This window comes from Myotis yumanensis, unplaced genomic scaffold (assembly GCF_028538775.1).
Source record: "Myotis yumanensis isolate MYYU_CA2020_CCGP unplaced genomic scaffold, mMyoYum1.0.hap1 SCAF_2, whole genome shotgun sequence".
NCBI lineage: Eukaryota > Metazoa > Chordata > Mammalia > Chiroptera > Vespertilionidae > Myotis > Myotis yumanensis.
The window spans coordinates 3041269-3057336 of NW_027223753.1; the positions used below are offsets into that span (position 1 = coordinate 3041269).

The 16068-nt window shown below is 66.8% G+C and overlaps 2 protein-coding genes across 2 annotated transcripts; one reads left to right on the top strand and one right to left on the bottom strand.

The window, feature by feature from the left end:
• Window positions 1-376: 376 nt before the first annotated feature.
• On the top strand, window positions 377-1890 carry HES3 (hes family bHLH transcription factor 3). Its single transcript, XM_070403111.1, has 4 exons — window positions 377-435; window positions 923-1018; window positions 1111-1192; window positions 1514-1890. Exons 2-4 carry the CDS (start codon window positions 938-940, stop codon window positions 1888-1890), a joined length of 540 nt encoding a protein of 179 aa, XP_070259212.1. The 5' UTR covers window positions 377-435; window positions 923-937.
• Window positions 1891-3555: 1665 nt separating this feature from the next.
• On the bottom strand, window positions 3556-13986 carry GPR153 (G protein-coupled receptor 153). Its single transcript, XM_070403112.1, has 6 exons — window positions 13810-13986; window positions 9465-9932; window positions 8940-9369; window positions 7145-7337; window positions 6370-6551; window positions 3556-5952 (listed from the first exon to the last, which is right to left on the bottom strand). The coding sequence occupies exons 2-6, from the start codon at window positions 9818-9820 to the stop codon at window positions 5296-5298; spliced, it is 1818 nt and encodes a 605-aa protein (XP_070259213.1). The 5' UTR covers window positions 9821-9932; window positions 13810-13986; the 3' UTR covers window positions 3556-5295.
• Window positions 13987-16068: the final 2082 nt, after the last annotated feature.

Sequence of the window (16068 nt, forward strand, 5' to 3'; positions counted from 1 at the left end):
GAGGCTGCAGCAGGCCCACCTCCCCAGGGAAGAGCGCGGTTCCTCGTGGCCAGAGGGCACTGAGCCCGGGCACTCCCAGGCCCCAGGCCCGGCGAGTGGGAGGCTGTGGCCCTGCGGGCGGGCTGCACGCTTTAATGGGACACATGTCCCTGTGTGGCCCCCGCGGGCCCGGCTTTGAGTGGCCACAGGCAGAAAATTGCTGCATTGTCCCGACATTAGGGCCACTAATGTGCGTGGCCAGCACGGCCAGAGCGTGAAGCCTGCTGGAAGCCTGGCGGGCGGGTGCTCCCGGCCTCGCATCTTCATCAGATCTTCACCAGGCCCGAGGCCCGGGCTCTGTCATAGTCGCTAGCGGGGCTCAGAGCTGGCTGGGCCCGTGCACCCCCAGTGGGACCCCAAGAACACTCAGAGGCAAGAGCAGCAAGGACGAGGCAGGTGGGCCTGGTGGCGGGGCCAGAACTTCGGGATACTGGGAGAATGGGCCTGGAGGGGATCCCAGACGCGGGAAGTGGTGGGGTGAGAGGGATAAGGGAAAGACTGGGAAGGGTGAGGGGTTGCTGGGGAGGGAGGAGAGGCCCTGGGGCAGAGCTGAAGCCTGGGCGGCAGGAGGGGTCGGGCAGAGGGAGGTGGGGAATTCACTGTGTGTCCCCTTCTCCTCCCCTCCCCCTCAGGGGTCCTGGAGCCCAGGATCCCTCATTGACATGTAAACGAGGGGCCCCTATAAAGGCTTGGCCGCCTCCCGCGGGCACGTACGCGACAACATGGGCACTGAGCCCGAGACCCAGGGCAGCTCTGGGGGCCCTGCGGGCAGATTCCGAAAGGTCCGGGGTGCTGAAGAGCTCGGGGTGGGGGCCCTGCCCGCCGGCGGGGGCAAAGGGCGAGAGGGCTGCAACGCCGCCCTCTAACAGCCTCTTGTCCACAGATCTCCAAGCCACTGATGGAGAAGAAGCGACGGGCGCGCATCAACGTGTCGCTGGAGCAGCTCCGGTCGTTGCTGGAGAAGCACTATTCGCACCAGGTGAGCCCGGGCGCGGTGGTGGGTGATGCGATCCAGCCCTCGCCTCTACCCACCGTGGGCTTTCGGCTGAGAGCCCTTCCCACCAACCGCAGATCCGGAAACGCAAATTGGAGAAGGCCGACATCCTGGAGCTGAGCGTCAAGTACATGAAAAGCCTCCAGAGCTCGGTGCAAGGTAGAGGGGGCCCTGGGAGGTTTGCGGGGGAGGAGCCCTGCATACACACGGGGCCAGATAACTGAGGGATGGATGGAGAAAAAGGCACAGGGCCTGGGCAGCCGGGCGAGGCGGGGCCCAGGCCACTGGAGGCGGGAGGCAGCAAGGGCGGCGGGCTGTGGAGTGGTAATCCGAGTGGAAGAAGGTCTGGACCTCCAGGTGGCCTCGCCTCCCTCCTCTTCCCTCCCTTCTTCTCTTCCTTTCCCCTCCACGCTTCTCCCCTCCCTTTCTCCCTCTTCTCTACAACTTTCCCTTTCTCTTCTCCCCTTCCCCTCTCCCCAGGGCTCTGGCCCGTCCGCAGCGGCGCCGAGTACCCGTCGGGCTTCCGTGGCTGTCTGCCGGGCGTTAGCCAGCTTCGGCGGCGCGGAGAGGGCGGCGGCGGCGGCGGGCTGCGCTTCCCGCTGGTGCCCGAGCGCACGGTGGGCAGCACCATGGACAGCGCCACTCCCCGCCCCGAGGCGCCCACGCGCTGCGGCCCCTGCGCCCCCGCCATTTGGGGCCCTAATCCGGGCGCCAGCGGCTCGCGGTGCCTGCCATCCAGGCTCCTCCTCCCTGGCGGTCTCCCCGGCCCGTCCACCCACGTCCCGGCACCGCAGCCGGGGTCTCGTCACGGCGCCGAGAGCCCGGAGTCCGGGATACGCCTGTGGCGGCCCTGGTAAGGCCCAGGCGTGGCCTCGGACTCAAGGGGTCCCCCGTCTGGTCTGCCGGCGCAGAGACAGTTTGCAGCGCGCCCGTGTGACGACCGGGATCTCAAACGTCCGTCCCGGTCCCGTGGGGAGGGTGGCCGGGAGGGTGCCGCGCGCCCGAGAACGCAATGAAACACGCGTGGCCTCGGTGGGCCGGGGCCTGAGCCTCTAGGCAGAATCCACCCCCGACCCCAGCCTCACTCACTCAGGCAGGACCCGCTCTCTGCTCCTCCCGCCCGAAGGGGCTGGGAGGGGTGTCCTGGGCCGCGCCCCTTGCCCAGGGCCCCAGCGGCAGCCCGCCCTCGCCCCCGCCCCGTGGCCGCGCCGCGGTGGGAAGGTCGCAGCCGGCTGCGGCGCAGAGCAGACCCCTCGCAGCGAGGAGAATCGCTGCCCCGCCCCGGCCCATTCAGCCGGCTGGGGACGCCCGGTTCCCACCGGCGCAAAGCACGCCGGGCCCGCCCCGAGGGCGAGGGGCCCCAGCGACCCCCACCCTGAGCCTTCTCTGCTTCCACGGATCCCCACCCCCTCGGCACGCAGCGCCGCACCCCCGCGGCGGGCGCGCGTTGCCAGGGCTGCGCGGGTGAGCAGCACAGCCCGGAGCCGCCCCGCAGCCCACTCCGAGCTCCGCCTCGCGCCGCGAGATGCTCCTCCCACCTCCCCGCCCACCCGACGCCCCGCCCGCGTGGCTCCAGGGGGACCCAGCGCACTGTAGCGCCTGTGTGAGGGGGGCTGGAAGGAAGCCGGGCTCCTCCCGTGGGAGTGTCCCCTTTCCCACTCGGCAAAGACCCCGCTCCGCAGAGTCCCCGTCTAGAAGCCCACGTCCTTCGACAGTCCTCGGAGGGCTAGGCACCTGTTTCGGGGGGCCCCAGCACGCGACGGGTATCCTGGGGGTGGGGGTTCTCGGGCTGTGCCCAGGAAGAGACTTTGACACCTCCTCACACCAGTTTGAAATGCAGAATAAAGACAGTGCGAACCTGAGAAATGGGTTCTCATTTATCCCACGCGGCCCACTTAGGCGCATCTCTTTGAACTACAAATACCAACTTTGTATAAAACTCTTCTCGTTCTTAGCTGCCCCTGCCTTGCTCGTGTGCTAAAAACCCATACAGATCAGATCGCGGGGAGAGCGCGGCCGGGTTCCCCCACCCGACCCAGCCGGGTCTCCGGAGCGAAGGTGGGGGCGGGGGTCCGGGCGGTAGCGATTTGGGGGCGGCCTGTCTGTCGGGGCTCCGGTTCCCACATTCCTAGATGTGGCTGGTGACCCTAATACCCCTTCCGGACACCAGGTGGCGACCTCGCACCGCAGACCCCAACCCGGGCCAGGGGCATGGTCACGGGGCACAACCGGTCCCGCCGCCCTGGCTCCAAACTGCCCTGCCCTTGTCGGCCTCCTGAACAGACCTTATGAAGGCTTTCGGCCCCTAAGCCATCACCAGGGCAGGGACTGCTCCTGCTATTAGGGCCTCGGTGCCCACCCACTGCTCCAGGCCCCTGACACTCTGTGCCAGTCAAACAGGGCGAGCCCAGCCCCCAAGAATGCCGCAGTAGTAGAGGAATTGGAGAGACACATCTGGGGGCGGTGGCCAGGGGTGCTGTTAGATTCTAGAAAGGTGTTTCCATGAAACCAGCATAGAAATGCCAGGTGCAAATCACAGGTTTTATTGGGTCTGTACAGAGAGAAATGCTTAGTTGTCAAAAAAAAAAAAAAAATGAACGGATCCCTGGCTGTGGGCTGTCCAACAGGGGTTGGACAGAACCCCTCCCTGCTAAGCCCAGGGTCAGGCTGCTATCAACGCAGCAAATGGGCCTGGGGGCCACACAGAGTGGGAGAGGGTCCAGGCCCCAGGGCCCTCCACTTGGGGTCCTGTCTCTTATTTTTGTAAAAACCAGGACTAGAGAGACTCTGGGGTGCCATGTCCCCCTGTAAGTATTGCCGCTGGATAGGAAAGTAAAAACCCCAAGGTGACAAATGGGCCAGCCTGAGGGAGGGGGAGTGGCTAGCTGATCACCTCATGACTGGTCAGTCCTGGAAGGCACAGCAGTACTGGCCGGGCTGGACAGCAGTCCCCTGCCTTGCTCACCCGTGGCCAGCTCATCCCCCAAGGTTACCCCACAGCCAGGGGCTGCAGGGGGCCTCTGAGGCAGAGATGGAGCCAGGCAGTCCCTCCTCCTCCCTCCTCCCAATGGCCTAGTCCGGGGCTGGGACCAGTCTGGGGTGTGCGGACGGAGGTCTGGCCACAGGAGGGGCAGGGGCAGAGCGGGAGGGGACGTGAGCAGGCAGGCTCCGCGCTGGCCCTGGGCCTGGTCCAGTCTGCGTGTGTCGGGGCCACTGCATGAAGGCCGGGGCCGGGACCAGACAGCCTCTGAACTTGCCCCTCTGCCACTCAAGGTCACAGCTGCTCCTGGGCCTCTCCTGAGCCTGTGCCTAGGGGCTTCCCCAACAAAAGACCCAGCAGGCCCTTCCCCAGGGCCCATGCCAAAGCCCAGGCCTGCAAGGGGCTGCCAGGAGGGAGAGCAAAGAAGAGCCCTGTCCACAGTTGGGGGGGAGGGGGAACCCTGTCAGAACCTGGGAGGCTGTGGGCCACACCCGTAGGGCGGGGATGGGGCGGGTGGGGGGGGGCAGAGTATGAAAGCCCACTCCTCCTTCGATCCAATCCTTCCCACCAGGGACCCGCGGCCTCCGTGGTGGTAGTCACAGAGGTGGCCACCGTGTGGGGACAGGCAGTGAGGACATAATAGTGGCAAGGTGGGGGTGGTGCCAACCGCGAGGATGTGTGAGTTGTGCTTTAGTAGGGGTGTGTGTGGTGAGTTCCCAAGGGGCCAGGGGCAGAGAACAGGAGGCCGCAGGCCTGGGGCCGCGGAGGGCCTGAGACTACCTCTCCTGCCCTGTCCGCTCCGTGGTCAGAGCACTGGGACCAGCACTTGTTCAGTCCTGAGTTAACCTGGTCGCCTGCCTCACAGACGGGGGCGCAGAGGCAGGACGGGTCGGCAGGGAGGCTGCTCTGAGCTTGCTTGGGCTCCGAAGACACTGTGCTTAGACCTCCGCGTCCCACCGCAGAGGCGGGACGGGTTAGTACCGGGTGGAGAGCGGCGGTCCGTGGCTCCCCTTCCTGCAGAGCCTGTGTTTGGGGTTGACAAGGGCTCTGTTCCGTCTGGGGGTGGCCTGTCCTGGGGCTCCCCGCCTGGAAGCGCTGGGCGCATGCAGAGCCTCCTTTACCCAAGCCCAGAGCAAATGCCCCGCACAGTCGTCCAGGGCAGCTGTCGCCCTCCGCATGCCCGCATCACGGGGACAAGGCTTCGCCCCTTCGCCCCGAGGGCTGGCCCTGCTCTGAGCTGGGGGGCAGCGGGCATCTTTGGTGCTTTGGCCCAGGGGCGGCCCTAGGTCGCGGAGCCCAGCGAGTCCGAGTGCAGCGTGACGTAGCCCGAGGACTCGGACGGCGAGCTCAGGAAGCTGCTGGTGCTGCCGCCGCCGCCCGCCACGTGTAGGCCAGCCGGCTCGCCCCACGACGCGCTCAGGCCCGGCTGCAGAGGCCGGACGTGCGCATGCGCGGCCGGGTGCGGCCCGGGACTCCGCTGCGCGCCGGGGCCGCCAGGGGGCGCCGCGTCCCCGCCGAGCGGGGCGGGGCCCGGGGCGTCGGGGGCCGGCGGGGCGGGCGGGCGGCGCAGGGCCTGCGGTTCCCGCTCGAAGGCGGTCAGCGCAAAGGTGTCCGGCAGCCGCGAGGCCGAGGCGGAGCGGGCGCCGGGCCCGGGGCGGCGGCGCGGGCTGCCGGGGGGCGAGCTGCGAGCGCGGCGCGGGCCGCCGTCCAGCCCCGGGCGGCGCAGCGGCAGCAGGCTCTCGGCGGAGCGGCGGCGCGGGCGGAACGGGGGCGCGTCCTCCGCGGGTGCCCGCGGGCTGTCGCGGCGCCGGTGGGGCCCAGCGGCCTGCACCAGGGCGGCCAGGTTCTCGCCGGAGCCCCAGCGCGGCAGGAAGGCGGGCAGCGGCACCACGGCCCAGAGGTCCGCATCTTCGTGCGAGAAGCGTCGCGTGGGCGGGACCTGTGGGGACCGACGGGTTAGCCCGGGTGCCGCCTAGCAAATAGGGACCCACGCGGGGCAGGGCGCCTTGCGGATCAGCAACGACCCACACCTGACCTAAGGGCAGGTGTCAATCCCTCCCTCCGAGGCTCAGCGTCACCTGTGTCTTGGGTGGTGAGGGGACCCCTTGATTGAGGCGCTGAGCCCCAAGGAAATACCAAGCGCCAGGTGCACACTCTCCCGGAGCACAGGGCGACGGGGCAGGGCTGGGGCGCCCACCTGCACAGGTCCGTCCCGGGCTGCCCATCTGGGAGGTGAAGGCCCAACCCCCCCGCCTCCCCCTCCCCCTCGCCAGCTGGCGCTCAGAGGGGAGAGGCCCCGGGGACAGGACAGGATGCCCTGCCCGCACCTTCGGAGCCCGCCCCGCCCCGCCCCTACCTGCAGGTACTGCATCTTGTCCTCCTGCAAGGGCCCCAGCGGGTAGAGATGGGGCAGGGCCCCCTCCAGGGGCAGCTCGTAGTTGGCCATTCTGTCCAGGGCCACAAAGTCGCCCCCACAGCTGTAGTCCAGGGAGCGCTCCAGCACCAGGTCCTGGGGCAGGCCCCCCTCCAGGCTGGTGTCTGTAGGGCAGGGCAGAGGCTTAGGGTCAGGGGTCAGGGAAGCCTGGGGGCATCTGAGAGCTAGTCCGGGGTCCCCCACAGGCATGCACAGGGCCGAGGGCTGGTTAGTGGGGAAGAGGAAGGGCCGGGTCCTGGGTACCGATCCCGATTCCCCACCTTCCAGCTTTGGGGCTGGGGAGCCAGTTTCCTTGTCGGTGGGGGTGCGACCTCAGGAGCTAAGTACACACAGGGGCTGACAGTGCCTGGCACGTAGCAAGCTCTTGGCTGAGGATAACATTCCCATTGCCGGGGAGACAGGCCCTGGGCCTGCGGGAGCCGAGCCGCTGGGCACCCCTGAGGTTGGAAGCTCAGAGCACATAGTCTGGGGCACAGCCCTGCCTGGGGCAGGCAAGTGGGACAGAGAATGCCCCCTGGGAGGGACACTGAGGTCCCTTAGGGGTTCGAGCGCATTCGGGAGTAATCCAGGGGGTGTTTGGGGTTGACGGTGGGACCTCAGTGCCATGGGGTGGCCACCTCACAGCTGTTATCACAGTGACTCCAGTGACCTCACCCAGATGCCCCCTCCTCGGGGGCCACTCTCGGGGTAGCCTCACCATCGCCCGAGTCCTCGTCGTTGGCCATGAGCGCGGTGCACTTCTCCCAGACGGCCTTGAGGTCGGCGCGGTAGCGGTCGCAGGCCCAGAGGAAGATGGGCAGCAGCAGGGCCTGGGCCACGGAGCACCACAGCACGCACAGCACCATCCAGGGTGCCGAGGCGTCCGCCCGCAGGCTGCTGAAGCTCACCACCTGTGGGCACAGCGCTCGCCTGGCACCCGGCAGGACCCTCCACCGCGTCCCCTCCCAGACTGGCCTCCCATCTGGGTGGCATGGCTGTGCCCACCTGCCCGAGGAAGGGGGTGGCGGAGACAGAGCGCTAGACTCTGGGGTAGGAAAGAGGCAGAGAGTGAGGGCGGAAGTCCCTGCCCCTGAGAGCTGCTGGCTGCCAAGGTACCCACCCAGTCACTGCCCAGTGTGCCTGGCCCCTCACTGTGTGCCAGCAGCCCTCGGCGTGCCTGCCCTCACGTCATCTTCGGACTGCCCGAGGACAGGGCAGGGCAGGGCATAGGTTCCCACCCCCTTTCTGGGAAGAGGAAACGGGCCTGCAGAACCACATTTCCAGCCTCCCAGTGCAGGGACCATTCTGTCCTGCTCACTTCTGTCGTGGCCTCCTCGGCCCTGCCCCTGCTCTGGGGGGCTAGGCCTCAGGCCCCAGAGGACGAGACTCAGAGCAGTTTTGGAGGCTCAGAGGGTTGGGATGTAGGGACGAGGACCAGACAGGTGGCCTTTGGGTCACTGCCCAGGGTGCCTCCTTCCTCCACTCCCACCCCCCACCCAGAGAGGGAGAGGCACGGTGCAGACATCACGCTGGTTCTGCCACGCGAGCTGCGTGCCCCTCAGAAAGGCACTGAACCTCTCTGGGACTCAGTTTCTTCATCTGAGAAATTGGCAAGAACACCCTATAGGGTGAGGCAAAGCTTCCGGGCATTGTACCAGGCCTGCAGCATGGAGTGGGCTCCACCCCTTTTCTGCCCTGAAGAGAAGCTGGGGGTACAATTTCATACACACTCCTTCCCTCCCTCAGCACAGGGACGGGGACCCCAGGCTCCGCTGAACACAGGAGGACCCCATCCCTGGGGGGGGGGGGGGGGGTGCTGGGCCCACGAAGGTGGAGCCGCAGGTGGCTGGAGACTGCACCCTGACTGTGAGGCTGCCACCCACCCATCACCTTCTTGAGCTGTGTCTACAGGGCACAGCCCCACCCAGCGGCTTGGGCGAGCCCTCTGGCTGGTCCTTGTCCCTGTCCTGCTCCAGACCCTTCAGGGGGCTGGGCTAGGGGCCCACGGTGGGGAGGCCCAGGCTGGCCTCACGGGCAGGACCCCAGTTGGCTTCTATGGAACTTGGACCCTGTTGGCAGAGCCTTCCTCCAGCCAGACCTCACCGTGACCTTCCTCAGCCCCTGGGGTGAAGTCCAACTCCCCAGCAGACATCCAAAGCCTGCCTGGTCCCCCAGTGCAGGACCAAAGCCTCACTCCGCACACCTCGGACCTGGAGCCGTGACCCCACTTTCATGCCTGCTGCATCCACTGGGCCTCACTCAGGTGGAAAAGTCCCCTGTGATGTGGCGGGAAGACCCTGGGCCGAGAAGGCCCCCGAGGTGGTTCAAGTCCCACCACGGCCGTCCTGACTTTGGCTCCTCAGTCCTGTCCCTCTCTGAACCTCGTTTTCCAAGCCTTTAAAGTGAGGATGGGGATGATGCCCCCCCCTTAGAGGATTGGGTGTGAGGATCTAAGCACCTAATGCCCGCAGCGCCCCTGCCCCAGAGCCCCCCACAACCACAGGCTCACCCACCAGCACGGGGAAGCCCATGAGGCAGTCGTAGATGAAGACAATGGTGGCCACCAGGCCCGTGATCTGCAGCGAGGTCTTGGCGGGCTCGGAGCCCTCGATGGAGGAGCGGCGCTTGCCCTGCGCATCCTCTACCACGATGGTGGGCACCGTGAAGGCCCGGCGGCCCGCCCGGCGCCCCGCCCGTGCGGCCAGCGTCTGGAAGAGGGCGATGGCTGTGCACACGGCGCCCATGGCCACGCTGCCCCCCACCAGCAGCAGGAAGCAGACGCCGAAGCCCAGGCCGATCTCGGCCACGATGAAGCGGCAGCCGTGGGCGTAGAAGCGCTCGCTCGTGTCGTGCCAGCCGACGGCAGGCAGGGCCGACAGGGTGAAGGACACCATCCAGATGCCCATGACCGTGTGCACCGCCTGCTTCTTGGCGTTGCTCAGCCTGACACGGGAGGGGGCAGGACAGAGGGACGCCGCGTCACTCACCGGGCCTCCGGGAACCACAGACACCGGTGCACGCGCCCACGCGGGGCTCACCTGTAGTTCACGGGCCAGCGGACCATCCACATGCGGTGGTAGGACAGGGAGGTGACGGAGAAGCAGGTGGCCAGGGTGAGGGTGTAGAAGGTGGACACGAAGACCTTGCAGAGGCCCTCGTTCCACTCGTAGCCGGGGCGCTGCCGCCGCAGCTGCACCACGGCGTAGGTGGCGATGGGCACCGCCACGTTGAGCATGTGCGTGGCCGCCAGCGTGCACAGCAGGAACTCCAGCGGCTTCCACTTCTTCTGCTTGGCACCCACGCTGAGGATGCCCCAGGCGTTGGCCAGCAGGGAGAGGCCCCCGCACGCCAGCCAGCCCACGGCGCTGCCAGGCGGCCGCTGCTCCTCACTCATGGTGCAGGCGGGAGCGGGCGGGCGGCCGGGGCATCCTCCTCGCAGCCAGGCCTCGGCTCGGAGCGGCTGCCCTCACACCCCGCGGCCCGGGGACACCAGGGACCAGGAGCATCTGCAGGGTTGGGGGCGGGGGGACAGGACAGTGAGGCTCAGCGGCTCTCCCTGTGGCTGCGGCATCGGGGTCCTGCGGAGGAGATGGGAGGCGCCCCCAGGTGCCATCACCTGTTGGTCCGGCTTGGGCTGCTCTCCTCTCCTCTCTGTGGCCTCCTGCCCGTGTCCCCGGCCCCAGGGGCTACACAAAGGTGCCTGATAAGTGCCCGTTTCCTCACTTCCAGCCGCTCCGGGTGAAGGGAGGAATCTGGCTTCCTTCCAGCCACCTGTGCCCTCAGGGAGCCAGCAGGCTGGCTCAGGCGGGCATTCTTGTCCCATGTGTGCCCGGGCCCTGGCTGGCAACCAGCCCTCTCGCCAGCAAACGTCCCCAGGTCCCAGGGTAGCCCTGGCAAGGCTCCCCCAGCGCACGCCGGGGCCTCGCCGCCATTTTCCCCTTCATTTGGTAAAATGAGGATGTGCCTGGGAGGCTGAGTCCCCTAAACCCCCCGTGCGAGGGAGGGGTGACCTGGTGACCACTTCCATGGCCACCCCGGGGAAGGGCCGCCTGTGCTGCCCGGGTCTGCCCCCAGCTGGCCCAGAAGGCCCCGCACTGCAAGGCTCTGCATCCCAGCTGCGTGGTCCCAGTGAGGTCCCTGCACACATCCTACACTTAACAGGACAAGACTTCCTCCGGGGGAGGCTGGGTGGGCACGTCTTACACACGGTGGTGCTCTGGGTGGTGGGCAGTGTCACGTCACAGACGCCTTGGGCGCAGCCCAGGGATAGGCCTTGACCCAAGAGGAACCGCCGACGGCCTGGATGTGAGCCAGGAGAAAGGATGGCAGACAGGAGGCACGTGTCGGGAGGCGCCGCATGTGCTGGAGAGCTGGGCAGAGGTCCCTCCCACCCCTCTCCACCCCCAGCCCTCAGCTGCCTCCCACAGGGAGTGCCGCCCCACAGGCCCCTCTGGCCACAGCCTGGAGCAGGCAGCGCGGGGAGAAGCAGCCACTCCGTGAAGGCCCACTGTGTGCTCTGCCTACACTTGGTCCTTTCTCACCGGGGAGCCTGTTGAATCTCATTGGCCACACTTCTGGCCCGACACCCATGGGTGCCTACTGTACCCGACACATCACGTGACCCCCAGGAACTGGTTCCAGCTTGGGAGGGACAGGCCACTGCAGGACCCCAGTCGGGCTCAGGGCAGAGGACACACCCCCAGCAGCCAGGCCTCATGCTTGTCTGGTCCCAGGTTCTTCTGGTCTGTCTGTGGCCTGAGCCCTGGACCCTGAGGGACCTGAGGGATGTGTCTCATTCATCACGGTGTCTCTGCCCAGAGCCCCGGCCCAGGGGGGGTGGTAGTGGGGGGAGTTCACTGGAACACACCCCAAGGGGCTCGGGGACTTCTGGGGCCGGGACTACCTTCTCCACATGAGGCGTCTGCGTGCAGCATGGCCTCCCCTTCCCCATCCCAGACCCAGTGTGGGAGGTGGTGGCCTGTCGGCCCCTCCACCCCGGCTACTCCGGTGTCCAGCAAACCTCCCTGACCTTAGCACGCAGAGGCCAGTGTGAGGGACCGGCTGCCAGACTCCAGCGCCAGCTCCCCACCAGCTACTTCCCTCCGCCAGGCCTCCGTTTTCTCATCTGTAAGCTGGGCATGACAGTCCCTACCTGGAAAAGCCTTGTGGGAAGTCAATGAGCTATGCAGGGAAGTGCTTAGCGTGGAGCCGGACACAGTAAGCGCTCAATAGACGCTTGCCATGCAGACGGCTGCACCCAAGCCCCCCAGCTTGCTGCGCTGCCTCTTAGGGGCCAAGACACTGAGCGTGGCGGTGTGGGTGACCCTCAGACCTGTAGGCGGACAGGCTGACTCCCTGACAGCACTTGGGACAGCCCAGCTTTGGGGGTGACGTGGCCACAGGCTGTCCCCAGCCCCATGGGGTGCCTGGCAGCCTGCTGGGGGTGAGAGCAGGCAGAGGGTGGGTGCTCCCGTGGTCCAGAGGCTCCAGTCACCAGTGATCCTCATCATCAGATAGGAAACTGGATCCAGCATGCAGCTGGTGGGCCAGCACCCTTTCCCATCTGCACAGGGCTGGGCCGTGGGCCAATGGGAGGCCTTCTCTGAGGTGTCCACACAGCTCTGTCTGACCCTGGGGCCCTGGTGAGAGGGTGGGGAAGGAGCCACAGGCTCCCACTGGCACAGCCCTTCACGTGCCAGGGGATGCCCTGTCTGGCGTAAGGGTGCCTCGCTGCAGGGCACGGCTCTTTGTCTGCCCTGTGGGTGGAGGGAGGAGTTATCTTCCTGGGAACAGGCACACTCTACCCTCTGAGCATCTCCAGTGATTGTGTGTGCTGACAATGTCATTATCCCCATTTTAAAGATGGTCAAACAGAGGCAAAGAAAGGTAAAACCATTTTCCCAAGTTATTATGTGCCCGAGCGAGGATCCAAACTCAGTTTGCCTGACATAAAAATCCTGGCTTCTCAGACCTGGCCGGGTGGCTCAGTTGGGTAGAGCCTCGTCCGGATACACCAAGGTTGCAGGTTCTACCTCCGGTCAGGGCGCATACAAGAAGCAACAGTGAATGCACAAATAAGTGGAACAACAAATCGACGGTTTTCTCTCTCTCCCTGCCTCTCTCTCTAAAATTAAAAAAACAAAAACATCCTGACCCCTCAAACCCCAAAATGCTCGAGAACAAGTCACTATTATTATTATTATTATTATTATTATTTATTCCTCAAGTTAAGATGGCTTTTCCGAGCCTCCTACTTCTGCCAGGTGGGCCCGCCTCTGCCCATACTGCAGAGGGGAACACTGAGGCTTGCAGCCCAGTGCAAAACAGGGAGGGAAGTGTGAGGGCGGTTTGGGGCCCGGGACTCCTGGGCGTGGGGGCCCTGGGATGGGAGATGAATGGCACGGGGTGTGGGTGGGGCGTGTGTACCAAGACCTCCGGATTCAGAGTGACAGGGGGCTGGCTCTGTGGGGAGAGGGAGTCCCTTTCCTCCAGGTGGTGACCTACAGATCACACCCCTTCTTCACGAACAGGGGGCACTTGGGGCCCCTCCATTGGGGTCCGCACCCAGGGCTGGGAAGTTTCTCCTGCATCACAGCCAACGCATCCCCACAGCGTTTCCAGATGGAGCTCCCCGCCTGCGCCCCCATCTCTAAGGGCAGGCTGCAGATGCGCAGGCCTGGGACCCACAGCCCAGAAGACTCCCTCCGAAGGGTCTGCGGGGCGGGCCCGGCGTGACGTCACGCCCCCCGGCCAATGAGGCCGCATGGCCCCCGGGCTGGATTGCGCAACAAAGAAGACCTCGAACTTGAAAGGATTCCCCGGGCTGGCCGGCCGCCCTCGGACTGCGCTCCGCCCGCGCCGCCTCCGATCCGCCCGCAGGGCCCGGCCTGGCCGCCCAGGGCGGGGTCGAAGCGTCTGGGGCACCCCCACCCCGCGGTCCCCGTCCACCGCGCTCAGATCCCCCTCCCCGCCCGGCCCAGCGCGACCCCGCCCGCCTGTCCAGCCCCAGCGGGGCCCCCAGCCCTGCCCAGCTCCGAGGGTGTGTCCAAGCGACGGCGGGAGCCGGACGCAGGCGGGACTGCGGGCCCCGGACGCACCCTGACGACGCGAGGCAGGACGGGGGCTCCCAGCACGGCCACCCTCGCCCGTGCCAGCCAGACCGCGGGCGGCGCTGCGCAGCCGGAGGCTGGGGCCGAGGAGGGACCGGCCTCTGGAAGTTAACTCCTCAGCTCCCCAAGTTGGCGGTGCGCAGCCCTAAGCGGTGCCTGGCCCCTCGGACAGACGCCGCGACCGAAAAGCCGCGGAGAGCCGCTCCCCGCCCGGAGTCCTCCCACCCGGCCCCGGGTCCTCCCGCCCGCCCGCCGCGAGCCCGGCGGCGCTCACCGTGCGTTCCCGCGTCCAGGGCGCCCGCCCGCCGCTCCCGCCTCCGGCTCCGGCTGTGGCTCCCGCGCCCCCGGGCCGAGCGCGGGCCGCCGGGGACGGCGGGGGTGGCTGGCGGCGGGGCGGCCCGAGGGCCGGAGCATCCTGGCGGTGGCCGCGGTGGCCGCCGTGGCCGGAGCGTTCTGCTCGGCTCTGCTGACTCGGCCGCGCGGTCCCTCCCACCTCCCCTCCCCGCGCCGTCACCGCCGCTGCGCTCCCGCCGCTCGCCGCTCGGCTGGCTGCGCCCGCGGCCGGGGGCGGGGGGCGGAGCAGGGCGCCGTCTCCGCGGGCGCCTCCGCGCCGCCCCTCGGCCGCCTCGCCCCCAACTCCCGGAGGCGCGGCCCGCAGTCGCGTCGGTCCTGGGGAGAACAGTGCCCCCCAAAGCGCCGGGGCCGTGCCGGGCCCATCGCCGCCCTCTCGGGTGGGTCCACGCTCCGGACCCTGACGCTGAACCCACTGGGCCAGGAATGGATAGTGAGAACCTAGGCCCGGGGGTGGGAGGCTCACGGAGGCCTCCCTGGAGGAGGCCGCATCACAGGTGAACAATGGTGTGGAGAAGAGCAGGTGCAACTTCTAGGAACTGGGGAGCCGTTCAGGGCCAGGCACCGCGGTGCGATATAGGCTGGGTTGGGCCAGGATTCGACACCCTCGGGCACTAGGGATCCACCCCAGGATCAAGTAAATGGAGCCAGGAAATGTTCTCAAACTGGAACTACTGGCTGCGCAGCTAGGAGAGGCCAGGACCCCGCAACCAGAACCCCTGACCTCCTCCCTTCCCTCCTCCCCAGAGCTCCCCCATTAGTGCTCCTGAGGGGGTACAGCTGCATCCCACAGGCTGGGGGACATCTGGGGGTAACCCAGTTAGTCCCCTTGATGGGGGCCTCTGGAGACCGTTGAGTCCCGAGAGTGGCCACTGGCCTCCTGGCCTCCTGTCCAGGCAGAGGACCCGACCTGCCTCTTCAGGCCTCCTGTGACCACGCACACCCTGGGCAAAGGCCTCGGTGCCACTCGGGTTGGCCTGGCTCTGTACCGCCTTGCCCCGTGGTCGGCAAACTCATTCGTCAACAGAGCCAAATATCAATAGTACAACGATTGAAATTTCTTTTGAGAGCCAAATTTTTTAAACTTAAACTATATAGGTAGGTACATTGTTATTAATTAGGGTACTCCTAAGGCTTAGGAAGAGCCACACTCAAGGGGCCAAAGAGCTGCATGTGGCTCGCGAGCCGCAGTTTGCCGACCACGGGCCTTGCCCAGTAGCTGGACGTACCCATGAGTGGCAGCCCTGTCTGGAGGAAGGCGGACACCTGCCCAGGACACTGCTCCACTGCCTCCTGGCTCCTGGCTCCTGCCCGTGCCACGCCAGCCAGGTCCACACCCCTCAAGTAGCGAGAGAGTGAGGAGCAACTTCTAGGGGGAGGGAGGATAGGAGGGACTTTGAGTCAGTCCTCGGAGGCAGAATGAGGGTGTCTGTATAGGGCGGCTCCACAATGAAGTGGGACTGGGCAGGGGGAGCCATGTGCTCCATGTGTGTGGCTTCAGGGTGGACAGGCCCGCTCCCTGCCCCAGTGGCCCTGGTCATAAATAGGCCACCAGCAGGGGAGGCTGGCAGGGAGCATGGCATTTCTAAGGCAAACGGGCGATCCAGACCTCCTGAGCCTTGGGCTCCATGGCTGCCCCAGGCCTGTGGCAGCAAGAGCCCCTCCACTGGCCCTGCTCCCCCGCTGCGGTCTAAGAGTGCCCCTGCCCAGGGCTCCCCTGCCCGGGGCACTGCCTTGGGAGGTGGTTGGGAGTGGCCAAGCCGAGGCTGAACTAGGGAGTGAGGCCAGGACCCCTTATGAAAGGATGTGGGTGCCCTGGGCCCGCCTTCCTCAGAAGCCCCAGAGCTCAGGCACCGTGGGTCCGCGGGCAGGCTCTGGCTTCAGAGCTCGGCTTGGCTGGCCCAGGCTGCTGGGGGAGGCCTCCTTGCTCCTAGCCCAGGGCACTACCAGTCTTCAGGAGGTTGGCACAGGGCGTGGGTGGGGCTGGGGAGGCTCCAGGGGCTGAGCAGGGGTGGGGTAGCCGTGGCCCTCCCTGTGGGGAGCCTGTTCGCTCCTCCCCACCCCGCTCCCAGGCAGGAAATAACCAGTCAGCGGGACTGGGGCCCAAGACAGATTCCGAAGCTCTTGGCCCGAGTTCTGCACATCTGGAGCCCAGTTCCTCTCGGGTCCGCGGGAGCCTGTG